This window comes from Pseudorasbora parva, chromosome 24 (assembly GCF_024679245.1).
Source record: "Pseudorasbora parva isolate DD20220531a chromosome 24, ASM2467924v1, whole genome shotgun sequence".
NCBI lineage: Eukaryota > Metazoa > Chordata > Actinopteri > Cypriniformes > Gobionidae > Pseudorasbora > Pseudorasbora parva.
This window is the reverse complement of record NC_090195.1, coordinates 3,444,314-3,468,196: the sequence shown is the minus strand read 5'-3', so window position 1 is coordinate 3,468,196 and position 23,883 is coordinate 3,444,314. Positions and strand designations below refer to the sequence as shown.

The following is a 23,883-nucleotide window of genomic DNA, read 5'->3' as shown; positions in this document are numbered from 1 at the left end:
GAAACGGCCAGCAAAAACACATATAGACGGAAGTGTTGTGGATGAACACACTGACAAAAAAAAAAAAAAAAAGACTGACTGACTGACTAAAGGAAGGAGGTGAAGTGTCTGTGTGTGTGTGTCTCCCTCTACAGGCCAATCTAAAGAAGTTCCTGGATTATGTTTACGGTGGAGCTGTGGAGAAATTGAGTAAAGCCCTGGAGAAAGGACTGGATCCGAACTACCACGACACTGAAAGCGGAGGTGAGACGCATGGACAACTATGTGAACGGTCATGAATACTTTAGGAGTCTCCAAATGGAAAATATGCTAAGACAAACCCTTAAATGAAGCTTGCGGAAAAGTGATTTAAAAAAAACCTTTTATTTAAGTGCTTTAAATATATAAACTCTGGAGTATGACATTTCAAATGAGGAAAAAAGTGCAATCATTTAATTTGGGCACTCAGTGTGATCCTGGATGTTAGATCACTTTTGTTGGTCTAGATTGCATATATTGTGCAGTACAGTGATTCTCAATCCCGATCATTGAAGTTCACTTTGTCATTCATTTGTGGATTTGCGTTACGCGTCTGCCTGCAACATCATCACACACAGACTCCAGTAGCGCTTATTAGAGAAGTTTGAGGTATGATATAATATACTATAACTACATAAACATAATACATAACATAATTTTCGTTTAGTTTGCATGTTTCGACTATATTATAAATCCAAGTACATTTATCAAAATATTAAATTGTTATTAATTTAATATAATTGTCGTATTTAAAATTGCTTAACTGTGATAAATATCAGTTGCGATGCTTAATGTGAAAATAAATATAATTTTGATGTTTTTTTATCTCATTTAATAGGGTTTGGGGGAAATTCACATATAAATCACAATTCTATCTTCTACCAATTCGCATTGATTCACAAATGTCTTCAATGTTTTTTTCTAAAGTGTTAATTTTTTTTTAACTTTGCCATACTACTTAAGGTTATTGACACGCTAGAGTGTTATTAATCACAGTAAGTCACAAAAATGTGTAATGATTGCAGTCAGCAATCCATTTCACATGAAGTGATGTATCGATGTTTCCTGTGCCATTAGAAGTGCCCATTGAACCAAAGACATGCACCTCTTTTGGATTAAAATCTCACTTATGGCGGAATATCCTGTGAAGTCTGCTTCGCAGGGCACTTGCGGTCGAATTGAACAAACTTCTGAACTGAAAAGAGATATATGCAAAATGTGCAGAACGGAGTGTGATGAAGGGACTGAGAACCTCTGATGTTGTACATGTAGATTGCACAGAGAATGTTTAAACATTTGACATTTTCAGTTTTGATGAGCGTCATTGTGTTGGCAACATTGCTGTCAGAATCGTCTCGTCTCATTGACCTTAAACTCAAAGCTTATGTTCCTCTGAGTCTATTCTCATCACCTGTCATGCTTTTATGGAACGGATGCTTTTTATTAGATGTGACGTTTGCACTGACGCTTAGATTAAGCAAGAGTTCAGTATCTCGCTCGCAGGCATTATGATGGCACAGTAACGCTGCAGCTCATTGGTCACTTCTAACCGAGACAATCCTTTCATGTTTGCCATTTTAACATTCATCATGTTGTCTGCTATTCTTAAATGAAGCTGTTCCTCTGTAGCTGTAATGCCAGGATCTGTTTCCTTCTGCCTCTCAGAGACGCCTCTGACTCTGGCGGTTCAGGGGAGTCTGAGCGTGGAAGGGATTCGTGTTCTGGTACTGAACGGAGCTCATGTGGATTTCAGATCCAGAGACGGACTCACACCCCTCCACAAAGCAGTCCGAGCACACAACCAATCTGCACTGATGGTACAAATACATGCAGTTTATTCACAGCACGATTTAACAAAATACATTTACATATTTTGAGGTGTACTAAGTAGTTTTTTTCTCTTATAGTGCCCCTATTATGCTATTTTAAGGTTGTTTTTGGAGTCTCCTACAATAGGTTTACATGCATTCAAGGTCAAAAAACACTGCATATACTATATTGCAGCGTCATCTATTTTCCCACAGAGTCCGAATCGTTCGATGAAGGATTCGATCTCTAAACCCCTCCTTTCTGAGAGCTTGCTCTGCTCTCATTGGTCAGATGGCCCAGTCTGTTGTGATGGGCCGACCGTTTAATGTGTATGTTGGAAACCAAATGCTCAATACCATATTTGAATTCCTGGTACTGTATATAGAATACAGTATATAATTTTTTTGTTGTTGCAATCATCACTCAAATGTGGCTATCAAACACTTATGATGACGTGACAACAAAATGTAATGGAGGCAGGGTATTTAACAATTTAACAATAAACTTTATTATCCAAAATGGATACAACACATAACCGACTGTTTACTAGGATTCTCGCAGAGACAGGCATTTTGACTTAATTTTGCGTGCACGTGTCCTTTTAAGCTCAAAAGAAACAATAACTTAATGTATCTGTGCTTTGATCTGACCTTTTTGCATCCACAGATAGCAATATTATACACTACATGTCTGTTCTATCAGAAAAAGCATAATAGGGGCACTTTAAAATACATTTTACACCTAAAAGTCTAGTCATATCAGTTTTCATTCGAGCAAAGTTTCCTTGTCTTGAGATCACGACCATGACCAGCTAAATACTTCTCCATTTATCTCCATAACTTTTTATTTGCGTAAGAAATTTATGTTGACACATTGATAATATTGATTTGTTAATATTGAGGTAATCTTAACGTGCATAACTCTTTATTTCCACCCCATCTTTTAGGCTCTGCTGTCTTTGGGAGCTTCTCCAGATTATCGAGACCGCTGTGGTCTGACGCCGCTGTACCACTCAGTGCTGACAGGGGGCGACACGTCCTGTTGTGAAACTCTGCTGTACTATAGAGCACAACTGGGAGTCAGAGATGAGAACGGCTGGGACGAGTCACACCAGGTGTGCGTCACTTACGGTCCTAAACACAAGGGAATAATGTACTGTATATCTGTATATTATGGACTCTGTGTATATGTGTGCATGCATGTGTCTGTTTCAGTCGGTTTTATTTATATTCACACATCATTCTCTTTTTTTGGTTCTCTTTTTATTTTTACATGTGGCTGCTAAATTTCCACTTTAAATCAATTAGCATCCCTACATTTCTCTTGCCAAGGCCAGACTGTGGTCCTGTGGCACATCTTTGATGGCCCACATTAAAATTATAATAGAAAAAGTGCATTTTGCTGCATTAGATGACTAGAAATAGCCATAAGTAGCTTTAAGCATTCAAATGTGTAATTTTTAAAAGTTTGAATTTTTAAAAATTCAAATAGTGCTTGAATAACGACATTTGAACTCTTTCCTGTCAGTCTCATGCTCTTCGCCCTTGTGATTCTAAACATCTGCACATACTTGTGTTTCATCCTGATCATCACTGAGTGTCTGTATTCATTAGCAACTAGACTCTGTTTATCATCTGTTGAAGATGTTTTTCCCCAATCATCAGGTGTCAAGTGGTGGGATTCCTCAACCTTTATCGTTTACCCTATTACACATCATAATGTCAAAATATTTTTTTTTAAAGGGAAGTAAACAAAAAATGAGGAAAACGATGCTAAATGCAAACAGTAAAATGCAACTAAAAGTGTAAAATGATTTAGGCTTTTCATTTTTAAAAATATAGGAGAAATGCTTCTTGCTATCGTCTGTTGTTGACATGCATAAACTCAGTACAGTACCAAAGTACTAGTAAATTATTGGCTGTCAAAGAGAGTTATTGTAAGCTCAAACCATTAAAGATTATTTTCGGTAATTAAATAAATGCCTTGGCAGCTAACTAAGTTGGAAGTACTAAAACTGAAGCACCTAGACAATTAAAATAAAGTTAAACAGAAATATTAAAAGGGTCATGACATGAAGAATCAAATGTGCTGTGATCTTTTGATATGTAGGAGGTCTTTGTACCATTAAAACGTATTTAATCAAGCTTCAGAAATGGCTCTTTTTGTTATTGCAAAATCTTGCAAATACATTTGCTTATGTACACTGGAAGCAAATAGGAGCCATTATAATCACTGACTCTGTAAATGATGGTTTTATCGTCGTTGCTCTTTACAGTGCATTGTCGTTAGCCAATCATAACAGTGGCCGTTTAAGTACAAGCCATGTCATTTTAGACAGAGGGTCAGAATGAAGGTAGAAAATAATAATTGTTCCTCATATATAATAGCCTTATTAACATTATAAATTAATAGGTGTGCCATGAGATCTCAAGATTAAAATGTGACGAGATTTCTTGCCGAGTGAAAAGTTCACTCGCCATGACGGAGTGTGAGGGAGAAATAAGCATAGAATATGCCACTGCTATGTTTACATTACATGCTCCTCTGTTGTTTAGCTTTTTATAGAAATAAAAAACATTTAATTCAGTTGGATAATGGTGTCTACTATTGTAAACGTCTGCTCTGCTCAGCGAGCTGCGGAGTCTCGTGCAGTCCAGCAGGAATCGCATTTCACTGATCACGTGACGAGAGTAAGGTGAGATGATTGATACGACTATGATGGAGGATTTATAAGCAACAAAGCCTAATAGTGTCCGATAAATGTCTTATTATCTTGTAGAATGCGTGCTCAGAACTGGCAAAACACAGAGTACATGCAATGGCGAATTGAAAACTAAAGTAAACGAGAGCCCCTGGTTCGTGCAAATTAGGTGACATACAATAGCCTTCTACTATCAAAGCTATCTTAGGCTGGGCTGTGTGGTTGTAACCACTTCTTAGCTTGTCTCTGTTTACACTTCGAATATTGAGAAAGTAATTTAATTATGGTTGCACTTATTATTTGCATTTAATAAGACTAACAAAAAAAAAAAAGTTTGTTAACTGAAATGACATTAATTACAAGATTAGTTAAAACATTTCAAAATGCACCTGCAGATAATTTGTCATGAATTTTGTCACTGAAGGGTCTTAAGAATACTGTGCAAAAATCTTGTCTCTTGACACATCCATAAATCAACCTCAAATAACGTATTAAACTAAAAAAAAATCCATGTCATGAGAAAAGCACTCAATAAAATGTCTAAAGCAAACTAAATATTAAAATAAAAACTGAAAATATAAAAATAAGAGCGAGTTAAAAACATCTATAATGGTATGTAAGTAATACTAAAACACCAGTCAAACTATCCAGATTGTTGGGTCAGGGCTGTACATATTGTCTAATGTACAAACCTGTGAGAACCTCTGATTTAACAGATGTTTTTATCCTAAACATCTTCTAGTACTTACTACAGTACAGTTCATGTCCCCGTGGAGCAACCCGGAGTTAAGTGCTCTGCTTCAGTGATAGTTCATTGCTCCAGCTACCCTGAGATATAACCACTACACCACCACTCTCATGAGACGCACAGCTGTTTCTGTGCATTGTGCACCTGAAACTAAATGAATCCCTACCCACCCAATCACAGTTAAGCACATAAAAGCCTTCAACAAATGGAGAACAACGTCTAGGTGCTTTTGAATCCACTGTCAGACACAGCCCATAGTCTTCCCCTGTCTCTCTCTCTCTCTGTGTGTGTCTCTCTCCATAGATCAGACATGAAGAGACGTTTGGAGAGGTTGAAGTTCACAGGTACCCATCTCTCATCTCTCATCTCATTCATCGTCTTCTAATGTCTGTCCTTGCTTGATATTAAACAAAAGGTTTTCTTTTTAGTTCGTTCCTCTCTTTTCTTAACTTCTTTGTGCACAAAAAATATGAATACAATTTCTTTATCCCCAATTCACATCCACCTACCTTCCAGTTACCCACACGCCATGATCTGATGGTACGACTCCCACAACACCCTGAGAGCCCAGTGATTACATATCTTATCTCCTGAATTAAGACATTCTGGCCCACAAGCAGAACATTTAGGAGAAATTTAATAAAGTTCAAACAAACGTTATGGGCTTTTTAATGACCAGTACCAAATATCGAGAGAGCAGAGCAGGGTTATTGTAATAAACTAAAACTTTACACCTTTAGTGTCCTTGTTACATGTACTTACCATAGTAGTAAAAGTAAATGATGCATAAGTGCAACCCTCAACCAAACCCTAACCCTTTAGTGAGTATGTGTAGGTAATTAATATTACTCAGAACTTAAAGCTCCCGTTCTTCGCGTGTTTTGAAGCTTTAATTATGTTTACAGTGTGCAATATAACATGAGTTCATGTTTCGTGTGTAAAAAATCACAGTATTTTTCACACAATTGACTTATCTGTACAGCGCTGTTTCCTCTGTCCTAAAAACGGCCTGATGATTTCCTTGTGCTATGAAGTCCCTCCTTCAGATGTACGTAACGAGTTCTGATTGGGTCAGTGCTTCCCGTGTTGTGATTGGACAGCAGCTTAGCGCACTTTGCCCGGAAAGGTCCCGCCTCTCACCATAACGGGGCGATGCCAGCGCTGAATGCGCGCTCTTCTCCACGTGGGAGAGCAACGAGACCACTCCCCCTTTTTTGCGTGTTCTTGTGGGCGGAGCTTTAGTCAACAAACGGTTCTAGTGACGTCATCACAGCAGGAAGTGCAGCGGTGTAGTCCAAACCGGCCGTTCGCTGTAGGCTTTGAAAGGGAACTTCTGTTAAATAAAATATCTCGCTTGGCATTGAACTTTGAGCTTTATAATTTTACAGGTATTATTTATGCTCTAACAGCAACATTACACACTAACTAAAGTTTGAAAGATGGAATCGCGAAGAACGGGACCTTTAAATATGTAACTACACTGTAACATGACACAATGCTGTCTTTAGGTTATTCCTCTAGATTTCCCTGTTCTTCTGATTTTTCCCAATAAGTCAGATGTTGTTCTTATTTCTTTAACCTTTGTGTTTTGTTCACTCACCTGTAGGCGTGCCAGCATGGATTTGCCCAACACTTAGAACACCTTCTGTTCTATGGTGCAGACACCACTTCCCAGAATGCATCAGGAAACACTGCCCTCCACATATGTGCCCTTTACAACAAGGTAATACATGATCCGGCAGTAATCCACCAATGCAGATGTGACACGGTTTAGTTTAGTGCTTTTTTGTGCGTTCATTTTTATCTAATTTTGAATTTGCTTTTATATATATTTTTTATTAGTTGAGTTTGTAACATGTTTACGACATGTTTACTTGTTTGTTTGTTTTTTAAGATTGCAATATAGATTGGTAGGTTTAATTTATTTTTATTCCAGTTTTAGTTCAACTTATTTCAGGTAGTTGCCGAAGCAACATTTCTGACTCTGATTTGATCCAGAAACATGTTTAGTAGTTGTTATTAACATTTTTGAATTAGCTTTCATTTTTGTATTTTCAGTTTATTTACATTTTAGTTAAATTTTATGTAATTTTGTTAGGTGCTTATGCCCTTTTTTAAAGATTATAATTTAGGTTTAATTTATTTCAGTTTTAGTTTGTTAAACTTAAACTAAAATTTATTCAGACCTTCAACATTTTCTCACACAGTTTATTTGCTACAGATTATCTTGTTAATGTAAGATAACTTTGATAGAAAAGGAAGTAATGGATTACAATCAACCAATCAGCTGTTAATTTTAAGCACACAATCCGATAATATCAATTTAGGTCAACCGGGAACCAAGGAACACTTCATTGTGTTCAGTCTGTGGTGTTAAAATTGTGTCACGTTAGCAATTAAAGAAAAAAACACTTTTTCAGGAAAACGTGCTCAGGTCATCAAATTATACTGATAGTCACTGTATGAAGAATTTTTGGGTGTCACAGTTTACTTTATTTTGCTCTCCTCACTTACGTAAATGAACTATAGTGTCCTGCACATCTGTGTCTGAATAATTTTTGGTTTAAATGTATTTCAATTAGTTGCCAATGCAACATTGCTAATTTCTTCTGAAGTTTTTTGTCTACATTTTATTTTATTTTATTTCAGCTTTATTTCAATTTGCTAAATATTTCAGTGGTTTTTGTTTATGATAATTAGTCTAATGACTAAGGATTGACATTTCCTTTGTCCATTCAGGAGAGTTGCGTTCGGGTCCTTCTTTACCGAGGAGCAAGTAAGGAGATAAAGAACAAACATGGTCAAACGCCCTTCCAGGTAACTGTGTGTTATCAGTTCCAATCACATGACTTCTTATGCATGTGGGATGTTTCACCGCTACTAAACATGTAAATGCTAGAAAAAATTAATAATAATCAACAGCAAGTGCATGTTTCTTAGAATGCTGATTGCAATAGTTGTCCTCAAAGTAAAGATTGCAATGCTGCTTTTACAGGTTGCTGTGATGTCGGGCCATTTTGAACTGGGAGAAATCATCAAAAATCACAATGATGCAGATGTTGGTGAGTGTGCATCTTTATGACAGAAAGAAATGATAAGTATGCTTTCTTCCAAAATCTAGCCTATGTAGACTACTGTTTAATGGTACCTTGTTTTGGCCAAATTCTAAGACGGAGTCCTTTGCAGAGAAGCCAAGACCCATAATGCAGTGCGCCAAGCTCAGTGTGAAAAAAACAAAGTACTGATGAAGATGATCAGCAGTTTAATCTAATTAAAGTAGACAATTTTACTCAATATTTGTGTTTTATGTATTATTCTTATCCCAGTAATGCATCATTGGTTAAGGAACCACTTTTATCATTAACTAAATGTTTTTTTTTTATATTGTCAAATAAAATAACATAAATATTAGATGGAAAAACTTGAGCCTAATAAAACTTGAGAAATGTGGTTTAAGTATTAAAATTTATAAAACTAATACTTAAAAGTGAATTAAGGCTAAATAGAAAAATGCAAAATAAAAAGGTGGCACATAACACAATTACATAATCTAAACTAAAAATATACTATAATATTAAAGTAACACCATTAGGTACATGCTAAAGTCAAGCTTTGTTTGAATTGTGAGTCGTGTTTCGCGTGTACTTAACTTTTCTGTTTAACTTTCTGCCTATGTACTCTTTCCAAATTGCTTGCTTTTGAAGTTCCTTAGAAGGCAGCTGCCTATGTAGACGGTTTTGGAAAAGAGCCCATCTCTAAGTAACTTCTTTAATCTTTTATTCTTTCCCATCAGTTCCGTTTTTGGAAACCCCCAAATACAGTCCTCACTTTCTGGACGGTATGTTGAATCAACCCATCACGGCTGGCCTTCAGCATCCTCACCCGCTGCTCCGAGCCAAGAGCGAGAACACGGTGACAACACTCATGGATCCCGTAGTGATGCCCACCGCTGCTGCCAGCATGCCACCTGCTCAGGTAGCCCTTAACTTCCTGCTGGCCATCAAGGGAACACACGAGCAGAGACATCAGTCGCCAAATCATTCGTTTTCTCTCGTTTCAATCAGACACAACGGCGGGCCTCTTTTGCTTTGAGGAGCTCCAGCAGTCCCCGCGGAGCCCGAACTCGTTCCCCGTCTCGTGGAAGGGAGGGCGGAGAAAAGGAGGAAAAGCAGCAAAAACAGCGAGGGAGGCAGGGGTGAGTTTGGATACATAAAAAAATGTCTCTGGTGGTTACTTTTGGCCATTGCAGTGATGATTTTCAAAAGCAGATCCTGTAAAAAACCTGTTAAGGTTTTTTCTTCTTCTCAGATTTGGCAGGTACACTGGGTTTGTAGGTGCATCTTTTTCATCAAACAACACTAAATAAAAGCACACTGAATACAACTAGAAACACACACACATACACTATATTGCCAAAAGTATTGGGACACCCCTCCAAATAATTGAATTGAGGTGTTTCAATCGCTTCATGGCCACAGGTGTATAAATCAAGCACTAGGCCTGCAGACGCTTCTACACACATTAGTGAAAGAATGGGTCGCTCTCTGGAGCTCAGTGAACTCAAGCGTGGTGCCGTGATAGGTTGCCACCTGTGCAATAAGTCCATTCGTGAAATGTTCTCAGTGCGCAGAAGTCGGCAACTTTCTGCAGAGTCAATAGCTCCAGACCTTCAAACTTCTGTGGCCTTCAGATGGGCTCAGGAACAGTGTGTAGAGAGCTTCATGGAATGGGTTTCCATGGCCAAACAGCTCATCCAAGCCTTACATCACCAAGTGCAATGCAAAGCGAGGGATGCAGTGGAGTAAAGCAGCCGCCACTGGACTCTAGAGCAGTGAGACGTGTTCTCTGAGTGACCAATCACGCTTCAGTCTGACAGTCCCATGGACGAGGCTGGGTTTGGCGGTTGCCAGGAGAACGGGACTTGTCTGTCTTCATTGAGGGGGGATTATGGTTAATTTGATTAAAAAAATACTATTTATTACTATTACTAATATTTTTTTATTTATTTAATTTCAGTTCAGTTTTAGTTTATTTATTTCCAGTTAATAATTGAATTGCTTCATCTAAAACTTTTTTCAGTTCATTTCCAAGGCAATCTTTACTATTTTAATGGTAATACAAAACGTCTCATTTGTTAATATCAATGTACTACCTAACATGACCTAACCATGAGGCACACATTTGTTACAGTATTTATTAATCTTTGTTAATGTTCGTTAATAAAAATCCAGCTGTTCATTGTTTGTTCATGTTAGTTCACAGCGCATTAACTAATGTTAACAAACACAACTTCTGATTTTAATAATGTATTAGTAAATGTTGAAATGAACATGAACTCAGATGAATAAATGCTGGAGAAGTTTTGTTCATTCTTAGTTCATGCTGACTAAAGTATTGATTAATCTTGACTAATGAAACATTATTGTAAAGTGTTGGCATTTTAATTTAGTTGTGTTCATCTAATGTTTATTAGCTTCTACCTCTGCAATGCTTGACATGAGAGAGAGAGAGATTTTTTTAGTCAAGTTTGAGTATTACATCTCATTCCTAGAAATATAGAAAAATGTAAACACTAGTAGCGCCGCTAGTTACTTACTTTCCAACACTGTAAAGCACACTGTAAATCATGACAAACAGCACAGATCTTTCTGACTGGGAAGAACAGTTCAGCCTGTGCTGCAAAATCAATCATCAGCCTCTCCGTGAGAGCGGCTCCTGCTAGGATGAGCTGATTTTTAAGCCAAGTTCAAACCCATGGAAGTGAGAATCACCTTAGGGCATCATAAATTAATAAATTAATTTCCCAGGATGCCTCTGGGTTGTACTTGTAATTACAATTGTTTTCTCTCAATTTATCCCGTTGTTTGATTTCCATGCTGCTGAACAATCTCAGCCTGTCAGGAACTCGTTCAGGTCATATTTCAAACCAAAATCAAAAGAAAATATAAACAATTAAGTCCAGCTTTAAGATTTGAGCACATTTTGTTATCCCAGTTTTCTTACTGTAATGCAAGGATTCCCAACTGAGCTTAATTTGTTTCATTATTTAAATATTAATTAACAACATTTTTGTTTACTTTTTATTTTACATTTAAATTATTTTATTATTTACTAGCTTTTGATCAACTGTAGTTTCTGTATGTTCAGTTATGTTTGCAAAGCAAAATATAATAATGAGGATCTAAATGAGAATAATACAAAAAATTATGAAAAATAAAATGTCTGCATGCATTACAGTAATGAGAAAGGAAAATGGGCTTAATTGTCATTAACTTTTTTAATGGCCTTAAAAATTGCTTTTTTCCCATTATATTTTAAGCAAAATATCATTTCTTATATATATTTTTTTCTTTTGGGGGGAAATGTGACCTGGGTCTCTTTTTACCCATAGTTTAAGAGTGCAGTTTATAGCATTTGAGATGGTTTCACTCAACATTTGCTGTTCAGTAGTGCATAAACATCACATTTTAAGTGTTAATACATGTTTAGACCCTTACCTCTGTCATTGTGGTTTTTTTTAACATGTTAACTGTCAGCACTGATTTCTGGTGCTCTCTTATGGTACTATTACAGAAGCTCTGACTCACTGTTTTGCACTGTTAGGCTTCTGGCCAGAGCTCTGCTGCCATACTGAGTTAATTCTTACTCAGTGGGTTAGAAACAAACACCTTCTACTGTGTAAAATAATCAATCATCAAGCTAAAACCTTCGTTTTATGAAGTCTGTACAGTAGTATATCTAGAATATATTCAGTCTAAACTAGTATACTTTTACATTTGGTCCAGCCGGTCTTGCATATTTGGTTACATCCTAGAAATCAAATGGGGTTTTGGTCCCACAGTGTTCAATAATGGATGAGATACAAATATTAAGGAGTTGTTACCATCACATTCCTGCAGCAAATCCTTGGAAACTTACCCTATAAAATAAAGCCAAGCCAACATTATTCACTGGCTCTAATGCACAAAGTCATCCGCCTACACTATTTTTTATTACTTTGGATTGGATACAACTTAATGCCTGCATGTTCACATTATTATTGTGTTCTTTGATTCTCTGTCTGTACAGTGTTATTTAAGTATTATATTTGAACACTGATCAGGCATACCATTATGACCACCTACCTAAAATTGTGTTGGTACCCCTTTTGCTGCCAAAACGACCCCAAAGGTGTGCTGTGGTATCTGGCACCAAGTCTGTAAGTTGAGGTGGATCGGACTTCCCTATGGATCGGACTTGTTTGTTCAGCACATCCCACAGATGCTTGATTGGAGTGAAATCTGGGGAATTTGGAGGCCAAGTCAACACCTCAAACTCGTTGTGCTCCTCAGACCATTCCTGAAGCATTTGTGCTTTGTGTCAGGAGCATTATCCTGCTGGAAGAGCCACAGCCACCAGGGAATACCGTTTCCATGAAGGCTGAACATGGTCTCAGCAATGCTAAGGTTGGTGGCACATGTTAAAGTAACAATTACATGGATGGCAGGACTCAAGGTTTCCCAGCAGAATATTGGCCAAAGCATCACACTGCCTCCGCCGGCTCGCCTTTTTCCCATAGTGCATCCTGGTGCCATGTGTTCCCCAGGTAAGCCACACACACACACACTCCCGGCCATCCATGTGATGTAAAAGAAAATGTTATTCATCAGACCAGGCCACCTTCTTCCATTGCTCTGTGGTCCAGTTCTGATGCGCATGTGACACTGTTGAGCTCCAGTAGTTCGTCTGTTTGATCGGACCACACGGGCCAGCCTTTGCTCCCACGTTCATCAATGAGCTTTGGCCGCCCATGACCCTGTGGCCGGTTCTCCGCTGTTCCTTCCTTGGAGCACTTTTGATAGATACTGACCACTGCAGACCGGGAACAGCCCACAAGAGCTGCAGTTTTGGAGATGCTCTGACCCAGTCGTCTAGCCGTCACAATTTGGCCAAACTCGCTCAAATCCTTACGCTTGCCCATTTTTCCTGCTTCTAACACATCAACTCTGTTGGCAAAATGTTCACTTGCTGCCTAATATATCCCACCCACTAACAGGAGCCGTGATGAGATCATCAGAGTTATTCACTTCACTTGTCATAATGTTATGCCTGATTGGTGTGTATATGTGTGTATTTCAGTTTTAATACCTAAACTTATTTAGTAGTTGCTTAGGCAACATTTAAATTTTTTGTTCACTTAGATTAAGTATTTTTTTATTTTGTTTGATATAATTTCAGCTTTATTTCTATAATTTCTTCTTTTAGACCTTTTAGGGTTCCAGTAACAGGACACTTCTCATGCTTTTTTGTTGCTCTTTTCCCATATCAGATATTTTAGTAATCATCATAAATATATATTTTAAAAGTTTTTAGCAGGCGTAATTAAAGTCCAAATTATTTTGTTGTGTGTCCGTTGTAGAGGGGGCGGAGGTCAGAGGAAAAGGCTCTACAGCGCCGTTCCAGGCCGCGTGTTTGTGGCGACTCGTTCTCACTCTGCTCACGGTGAGCGCGAGATCAGCCTCAGTAAAGGGGACAAAGTCAAAGGTCAGATGATCTTTCTCATTATGTTTTTCTCTTCAAGTCAATATGAAACAAATGCATGATAAAATCTTACATTTCTTGTTGAATATTGTTCTACTCAACTCCAATAAATGTTTGCTTTGAATATTAAAGTGTACTAAAGAACTCTTCTCGTTCTCAGTGTTGAGTGTAGGTGAAGGAGGATTCTGGGAAGGAACAGCGAAGGGCCGCACAGGCTGGTTTCCTTCTGAATGTGTAGAAGAGGTGCTGCCCCAAAACCAGGAGCCGCAAACAGGTAGTGTATCCAAACACTAATCAACTAATCGAGCTAATAGCAGCATGATTGTAATCTCCGTCTATACAAATTACAGTGAGCTACTTGAATGTGTTGTATTCGGCGTGATTTGATGCCGACGTAGGGTCGCAAAGCCATGTGCATCAACAGTAATGCGATGTCTGCCATTGTTGTTAGAAGGCTTGTTTGAGATGCATCGACGCTGCGCAGACTGATCGGCGTGTGACATCAATGTACCGCAAAAGTGTTTGGAGAGCATACGACTCCTTATGCTTTTGAATTGCTCTTACGGTATTTTCATGTCATGTAACCCTGGTAAAAAAATGCATTCCGGGGGGTTAAATAGATGGTTTTATTGTCAGGGTTCCCTGCTAAAATTGGCATTTCTGGGGCTAACATTATTGGGGTCACTTCAACCCGCGGACATGAAAAACATAAAAAAGGTCCTACTTCTGAAAAGCACAATGTGCTCTGATTGGTCACCTGGAGCAATGTGTTGTGATTGGTTAAGCGCTTTGAGTGTGAAATGTCCCACCCCTTTACCATAATTGCCAGTTTCAACACACTAATAACTAAGGGCACAGCCACACGAAGCCAGAGCTTTCCCTATTTTTTTTCCTCGTCTCAAGAAATATGTGCATACATACAAAACCACTGAAACTAACTCATGTATACATGTATACAATGTAATATACATGCCAGACCAGTATGTGGCGCTGCACTAAAAATGGAGAAGAAGACTTGGAGCATAAGCGAGACGTAGGGTGATGACGTCTTCGTTTCACAAAATATGCGGATTGGCTGTACACAGGAAAACGCGAGGGAGTCGTTTTCAGATTTATCCACTCTGGGACCTGGTTACAAAAAATTGCGGTTTCAGATTCTCCAAAACGCTGGATCTGTCTGGACGATGCACTGATATGATACAACATTTTTACGTATACAGCTTAACACGGCTCCATATGTATGGAGCCTAACTTTAACCGGCCCCGCCCCTTTATTTTGTGTATGCATTGGGCAGGAATTATTTGACATGAGGAATTTTGTGGATGTGTTTCTTCAGGGAATATTGTTAACAATTTTCCCTGAAGAAAACTCAAGACTACAATGGAGGCATTTCAGGGAGTTTAGAAACAGTGACACTAATATAGAAAATAACTGACTTTGTAACCCTAATCCTGAAACACAACAGTGAATGAATTCCTCGATGAATCCTTTATGGGTCCTATTCTCTTTGGTTGAGGACGTCCCCAAGAGCTTTTGCCTGTGGTGGTTTGCCTACTCACATAATCTTCATGCGCACAACACACAAATATGCAAAATCACATCAATTTGAATACATCACACTTCCACTTACACAGATATACACGCCTACATGTGCTAACAGTCGGAGTGTGTGTGTGTGTGTGTGTTTCAGAGAGCCGCAGTGAGAAGGCGAAGAGGAAACTGTTTCGTCATTACACAGTAGGAACGTACGATGGCCTCGAAGTGCCCAGGTGGGAACAGAACAAAATCTGCATTCACTTGTTCCAATGTTTAAATGCAATTGAACATGAACATTTCAGTTTGGATTAAATAGACATGTATCTGGTTTACCGTTATTATAATATTATTTAAATATAATATTATGTGTGTGTGTGTGTGTGTGTGTGTGTGTGTGATAGATCGAGAAACACACAGCTAAGTATTATCAATGTGCTGCTTAATTTTTGTGGAAACCGTGATACATTTTTGTGTGCTTGCGTGTGTGTACAGGTTTGGCTATACTGTCCAAATGTCCTCACTTATATAGTGAAAAAGTATATCAACCGACTAGTGAGGATATTTGACTGGTTTATAAATCGGCCAAACATATTTTCATTTAAATCTAGTGTTTTGTACGTTTAAGTTTAGGGGTAGGGATTAGATTAGGCCATAGAAAATATCATGAACCTGATATAAAATCAATGGAAGTCTATGCAATGTCCTTACTATTATATAGTTAAACGTGTGTGTGTGTGTGTGCGCGCAAATATAAACTAAACTGTACATGTTGATCCAATAAAATCAGTTGGTGTTTTTTTGTCAAATGGATTCACCATAAGAAAGATTAGCGGCTGCTTTCTGTTTCAAACGTTTGCTGGCAGGTGCAAAACAGCGAGGCTCTGCCTCCACTAGACGGGTATGCAAATGTCACAGCCACTTTCAAAAAATTACACAACAATGTTTGGATCTGTGGCTCTCATGTGGAATATTAACACATGCGGTGTGAGCCACTGCTGTCTCTCTGCTCAGATCTGTCTCCCTCTTTCTCACTCACATGGTGCATCAGCTGAAAAGGGTTGGTTTCCACCCAGTGAATATGTACAATTGTGTGCATTGGTCGTGTTATATACAACTGATTGTATGTGTATGCACTGGTGAGCGTGTGTGTGTGTTCGTGTCCATGCACATATAAGCTGTCTTGATCATCTGTTGCCATGCAGGCCGAGTGTGTGTGATGAATACCAGTATCCGCTCGCATCTCTCTCACCCACTCATCAAAATCCCACAATTTATCTCCAGTACTGTATGAAAGGAATAGCTCACCCAAAAAATGAAAAATCTGTCGTTTACTGTCATTCTAATCTCTACGCTGTTATTTTTTTATTTGTCCAAACAGGACATATGTGAAGAATCTTAATGCAGCTCCTAGTAAACCAAAGATTTTTTTTTAAAGAAAGGTTTTTATGTTTTTTAAAGAATCTCTTTTGCTCCCCAAGGCTGCATTTATTTGATCAAACAGTAACAGTATTATTGCAAGATATTATTACAGTTTAAAATATCTGTTTTCTATTTGAATATATTTTAAAATGTAATTTATTCCTGATATGCAAAGCTGAATTTTCAGCATCGTTAATATAGTCTTCAAAATTAATTCTAATTGGCTGATTTGCTGCTTAAGAAACATTTCTGATTATCAATGTTTAAAACGTGCTCCTTCATATTTTTGTGAAAATTATGTTTTATTAATAGAAATTTTCAATCATAATCATAAAAGCGTGTTATTGCCACTCAATCAAAATCATAAAAGAATGGTATTGCCATTATAAATGTCTTTACTGTCATCTTTGATCGATTTAATGCTTTCTTGCTGAATACTGAAAACTACTTTCATAAAACTGTCTTATTAACACCAAACTTTTGAAAAGTAGTATATATTCTCACTATATCCAGTCATCTAAAGTCATATGATGCTTTATTTGAGGAAAATACCATATTTAAAGGCCCACTGAAGTGCTATGAAACATGCAGCGTTATTTAATGTGTCTACGTTATTTCCACTGAAACAGGAAGAGGCGCTGGGACATTTCAAACAGCTCCTCCCATTAAAAAAAATAGCCAATAAGGTTTAGTTTATACCACAGCTCAGGCAGAGCCATAGAGCTTGGTAAAGCCTGAGGTTCCTCCATATCAGTTTAAAATACAGCACTCTGTGCAGAATTCAAACGGGTCCGATACGTTTTCTGGTCTGTGCCAACTCATGATGCACTCTGTGCTGTCTTGTCTCTGGACCGGAGCTGCGGCAGTTCACGTGAAACCACTCCATTCGCCCCAATAGAGCGAATATATAGTTCACTGTGTCATTCACCATTTAGAAAACAGTAAATGTGTGAACAAGTGGCCGATTTCAGATTCTAGAGGGCATTTAATTGGACAGAAATTTGGATGAGAATTCCATACATCTGTTCAACTGGTCAATGGTCCATCAACTGTTACCCTCAATACAGGTTTGGAACTTGAGGGTAAATGACAAAATTTTCATTTTTATGTGAACTATCCCTTTAAATTTCGGTCTGTTTTCTCATGCAAAGTTATCTTTTGACTTCAGGCGGCCGCAGTATGTGTCATTTGAGATGCACTTTATTGCCAAAAGTTTTGGGACGCCTGCCTTTATATGCACATGAACTTTAATGCCGTCCCATTCTTAATCTGTAGGGTTTAATATGGAGTTGGCCCACCCTTTGCTGCTATAAAAGCTTCAACTCTTCTGGGAAGGTTTAGGAGTGTGTTTATGGGAATTTTTGACCATTCTTCTAGAAGCTCATTTGTGAGGTCAGGCACTGATGTTGGACGGGAAGGCCTGGCTCTCAGTCTCCGCTCTAATTCATCCCAAAGCTGTTCTATCGGGTTGAGCTCAGGACTCTGTGCAGGCCAGTCAAGTTCCTCCACACCAAACTCGCTCATCCATGTCTTTATGGACCGACGCTTTGTGCACTGGAGCGCAGTCATGGTGGAACAGGAAGGGGCCATCCCCAAACTGTTCCCACAAAGTTTGGAGCATGAAATTGTCCGAAATGTCTTGGTATGCTGAAGCATTGAGTTCTTTCACTGGAACTAAGGGGCCAAGCCCAACCCCTGAAAAACAACCCTACCCCATAATAATAATAAGGTCCCCCTCCATAAATAATAATCCCCCCTCCACCAAACTTTACACACGGCACAATGCAGTCAGGCAAGTATCGTTCTCCTGGCAACCGCCAAACCCAGACTTGTCCCTGGTATTGGCAGACAGAGAAGCGTGATTGGTCGCTCAGAGAACACGTCTCGACTGTTCTAGAGTCCAGTGGCGGCTGCTTTACTCCACTTTGTTATAATCCCACTAACAGTTGAGCGTGGAATATTTAGTAGTGAGGAAATTTCACGAATGGGCTTATTGCACAGGTGGCAATCTATCACGGCACCACGCTTGAGTTCACTGAGCTCCTGAGAGCGACCCATTCTTTCACTAATGTGTGTAGAAGCGTCTGCATGCCTAGTGCTTGATTTATACACCTGTGGCCATGAAGCGATTGAACACCTGAATTCAATGATTTGGAGGAGTGTCCCAATACTTTTGGTAATATAGTGTACTTTGACAGCCCCTGCTTTCATTATATGAAAAGAGCAGCATGAACGCTCTGCTAAACATCACCTTTCATGTTCCATGGCAGAAAGAGAATCATACAGATATGAAACGAGTGCAGGATTCTCGTTTTTTGTGTGAACTATTCCTTTAAAGCGTGTTTCTCTCCCACACTTGCTTCTTTCGTTCTCTCCCTCCTCTTTTTTTCACACAACCCCTCCTCGTTCTGTCTCTCTCTGAATGTCGCAGTGACTGAATGTGAGCACTTTTAAACCCTCCCTTTCTCTCCATCCTCCTCCTCCCTCGTTCTTAAGCATGTAGAGTCGGTTTGCTCTCTCTCTCTCTCTCTCTCTCTCTCTCTCTCTCTCTCTCTCTCTCTCTCTCTCTCTCTCTCTCTCTCTCTCTCTCTCCTCTCTCTCTCTCTTCCTCTCTCCTCTCTCTCTCTCTCTCTCTCTCTCTCCTTCTCTCTCTTCTCTCTCTCTCTCTCTCTCCTCTCCTCTCTTCTCTCTCTCTCTCTCTCTCTCTCTCTCCTCTCTCTCTCTCTCTCTCTCTCTCTCTCCTCCTCTGGCTGTGTGCGCGCTGAGAGACGAGGGGCCGGAAAGGAGGAGGACTCAGAGGAGGGGGGGACATGGCAATGGGGGGATACGGAGAGAAAGACCTGTCTCTCCCTCTCTCCCTCTCATCCTCATGGCCCTCGCTCGGTCCCCAGAACCGCAGCGTCTGGTTCATTTACAGGTATCGGCTGCTCCATTCTTTTATTGTCGCTGCGGAGAGAGAGGTAGAGCGAGAGAGAGCGAGAGAGGCAGATGGATGCTCTGAAGAGGTAGCAGACAGACTGTTGAGCAGAATCAATGTTTTCATATACAGTATATATCATCTGTATGTGTGTGTGTGTGTGTGGGGTTGTCTATCGTAATCAGCTGTCTTTTCTCTGTATGCGTCTATACGAGTCGTGAATGTGTCTGTCATTGTACATACGATGGAAGAACAACACGTCAGAAAACCTTTTCCTGCTGTGTGTGTGTGTTGTAAATGAGTTCATGTAACATGTATGTGTGTTTTTGGATCATTGAAAAGGGAATGAGTCACTATGGGTGTATATATGTGTGAAAGTGTGCATCATAGAAAGTTGCAGTCCTTCGGGGTCGATCAAAAACGGCATTAATGTGTGTGAGTATTCCTGGCGTATCGTCATCTATGCATCACAATCTTTCCCGCTGTGATTCCTACACAAATGCGATATGATGATGCTTTTCAGAATGGTGTCAAAGTAGGAAAATGCTGCTAAAATCAAAGACGGATCAACTTCTAGAAAATGAGTGAACTTGTCACGTGAGAGGATTTTGTATTTGAAAATCACAATTTCAATAATATTTTTTTTTCATCATAAAAATGTTAAATTGAAACTGAACTCATTTTAGTTTTTCAATCCGGATAATCCACATAGTATTTCATTAGTATCTTGTGATGCTCAAGTGTGGCATAAATATAGTTGGCAGATTTTAAAATGTTGGGATTGTCGTTGATTGGAAAAATCTTTTTTCCAATGTTTTAAAGATTTTCCATTTGTTGTGCAGTTTTGGCTTGGGCTCATCATAAGTGTTTATAATTAGCTTTATATAAGAAATAGAAGTCTAAAGTGTGTCGTTTGTTAGTTAAGTAAACGTGTTATCTATACGTAAGTATACTTGTTAACATATCGTTATTTTGCATCACAGTGTTTTGGGCTGTGATTCGGGCACATCTGATATGTTTGTTGTTAGATTGTGTTAAACCTTGTGGTTGCCAATCCTGTGGGTTGTGTGCTGTATCCATGATGGATGATGATGCCATTCATAACAGTTTTTAAGTTGAAAAATTATGTCGGATTAAAAATTGAGACGGGTCATCTCTAGAAAATGAGCGAACTTTAACATGAGAGAGGATTTTGTCATTTGAAAATCTTTAAAAAAAATAGTTCAGCTCAAGTTGAAGGTGTAAAAGTGTTAAATTGTCATTTTATGAACAGAGACTAAACTTATTTTAGTTTTCCAACACTGATGATCTGAATATTAATTTGTTTGCATGTTGTGATGCTCTTTGATTGAACAAATAAATTTGACACAAACTGTGCCGTATCCATAATGGATCTCCAGGATTATGGGATCTTATCTATATGCCTGTAGAAGAAGACTGTAATATCACTACAGATTTAGCTAATGAAAAGAGCTCACAGGCACAGTAAAGTACTTTTTTGTTGATTTTAGTAAATTGAGATCAATTTTAATCAACAAAGGCTGAGGTAAAGCTAATAATGGAGAATGTTATTTTTTTAAAATCAGATTATTAAAGGGGTAGTTAAACCAAAAAAGGATTTACTTATCCTCAAGTCATCCTATGTTTATATGACATTCTTCTATCAGATGAATACAATCAGAGTTATATTAACAAATATCAAGCGTTATAATGGCAGCCCAGAATTTGAAGCCCCAAAAAGTGTATCCATTCATTATAAAGGTGCTCAACACTGCTCTGGGGGTTAATAAAGTCCTTCTGAATATATTCATATTTAACACGTAAAGTAAAATATCTTGCTTCCAACACATCGCCTACCGTATTCATCTTATGCAGAAAGTGTAACACCGTTCTAAACACTTATGTCCGACATTATCTTTTCCATAAGTTGAATATAGAAGGCGGTCCACTGTAAGGTATATATTTTACTTTACAGCGTGTTAAATATGGATATTTTTCTCACATAGACCCATCGATCTGCTTCAGAAGGCCTTTATTAACCCCCCAGAGCCGTGTGGAGCACTTTTATAATGGATGGATGCGCTTTTTTGGGCTTCAAATTTTTGGGCTGCCATTATAAAGCTGGGAAGAGCTAGGACATTTTTAATATAACTGATTGTATTCGTCTGAAAGAAGAATGTCATATACACACAGGATGGCTTGACGGTTGATAAATCATGAGCTATTTTTAATTTGTGGGTGAACTATCCCTTTAAGGTGATTTACATGTTAGCATGTTGTTAGTTTTTGATAAATGTTCTAAAAAATGTTAGTAGAAAACGCTCCTAGTTCAGCATTGTTTGAACATCCTCACCTTAAAGGACATTCTACTCACATTAGACTAACTTTACATTGTGACGTTCTCGCAGCCAAAATGGAAAACGTTTTTATAATCTGAATTTACTGCCACTGATCAATGTTAATTCTTAAGCAGGCTGATAAGAGTACAGGCTTTACGTTGTGCCTGCCATTGTAACGTTAATTCAGCAAACTAAAGCTACAATGACCTAACAAAGAACTAACAATGTTCAAAATAACAGAGCTGAGCTGACAAAACACAATGCTAGTCTGTAACTGTCATCGTCTTTGCTCTGAACTAACTGCACACTTCTACAAACCCCCATACATTCACCATGGTAACCATAGTGTCCGCCAAAATACCATAGTTACAGTGCTACTGTAAATCCAACATATATGACATTTCTGAATCTTTTGACATTTCAATTTCTGAGCTTAAGATAGAAGCTGTGGTTTGGAACATGGTAGCTGGTTTCTAACCGGTCCAGGCTGGTCAATAGCTAACGAAAGCTGGATTTGAACTGGTTTACCAGCCACAGCTTGACCACTTTATGCTGTAACTCCATTTCTGCTGATTCAAGAGGATCTGCTTGCTTGAAACAGATGTTCAAAAACATCTGCATTATTCCTGTGAATTCAGAACAGAGATATTTTAGTATCATTAATATGCTAGTGTAGTATTAATAACCCTAGTTAACAAGAAAAAAAGCATACCAAAATGTATTTTTAAATATGTTTATTTAATACTAAGTATACTACAAATCCATTAACATTTACTGACATATCGCTTGAGACTTACTGATATAAATATTATCATTACAATTAATTTAGAGTACTTTATTGCACAATGCACACTTCTTAATATTAAGCCTAAAATGTTGTTTAATTTCACTATTAGTAAGTATAGTATCATCACTGTATAATATCAGTCTTTAAATGCAAGATATCTAAAGTGTACCTAAAGAATGCTTCCACTTTAGCACAATCACACATACTGAAGTATATTTTTAGTTGGACCTCAGCACTATTTCCAGATAATTAAAGTGCATTTAGTACAAAATTAGCTGTTCTACTTTAAGTATACCAATTTAGTATGCCAACAGTATAATTGCAGGGTATTTATATAAAGTACATAAATATGTAAATGCTTTTGTAGTATACTTAGCATAAAATGTATTTCAAATACAGGAAATACTGTTTTTGATTTTGTTATATTCTTTTTTTCATTCAAAGTGTGACTAAAATTCAAGTTTTGATGTGTTTTTGTCATTTTTATTAGTTTTATGTCGATATAGTTTATTCATTTTATTTCAGTTTCTCATTTTAGTACAAAATGAGAAACTGAAATAAAATGAACACTTTATGAACACTTTAGAATAAGGTTTCATTAGTGTTAACATTAGAGAACTATATTAGTTCACATGAACTATTAATGAAAATACTTCTAAATCCTTTATTAAATGTTTTTGTTCATTTCAACATTTACTAATACATTAAGATCAAAATTTGTATCTGTTATTATCGTTGAATAGAACTGAGCTGACATGAACCAACAATGAACAGCTGTTTTTTTTTTAATGTTTAACTAATGTTAACAAAGATGAAGGAATACTGTAGCGTATATATTACTCATTAGCCTCTTTTCCATCAAGATGCAGATTAATAATACAATTAAAATTAATATTTGATCATCCTCAATTTGTCTTTAAACAAACTTGCATAACCAAGATGACGACTAATGTGTTTGAAATACTTTCCAAAGAGTGGCCATTATCAGCCCCATGGTGGAACATAAACTACTGAATCGTAACAGATTAGACCGTTAGTTCTAGTGACACAATGAGAACCGTTCAGCCCAACGGCTGATGTTAGTTGAT

General features: G+C 37.9%; 1 protein-coding gene across 2 annotated transcripts in view; it reads left to right on the top strand.

Moving 5' to 3' along the window:
• LOC137064021 (SH3 and multiple ankyrin repeat domains protein 1) overlaps positions 1-23,883 on the top strand; it is a 67,196-nt gene that overhangs the window by 23,758 nt on the left and 19,555 nt on the right. For both annotated transcript variants that reach the window (XM_067435357.1, XM_067435358.1), the window contains 11 exons: positions 135-243; positions 1,684-1,835; positions 2,774-2,941; positions 6,883-6,999; positions 8,016-8,093; positions 8,272-8,338; positions 9,070-9,251; positions 9,341-9,471; positions 13,675-13,799; positions 13,957-14,070; positions 15,488-15,566. In XM_067435357.1, coding sequence (XP_067291458.1) covers positions 135-243; positions 1,684-1,835; positions 2,774-2,941; positions 6,883-6,999; positions 8,016-8,093; positions 8,272-8,338; positions 9,070-9,251; positions 9,341-9,471; positions 13,675-13,799; positions 13,957-14,070; positions 15,488-15,566 — 1,322 coding nt within the window. The remainder of the gene's footprint in view (positions 1-134; positions 244-1,683; positions 1,836-2,773; positions 2,942-6,882; positions 7,000-8,015; positions 8,094-8,271; positions 8,339-9,069; positions 9,252-9,340; positions 9,472-13,674; positions 13,800-13,956; positions 14,071-15,487; positions 15,567-23,883) is intronic.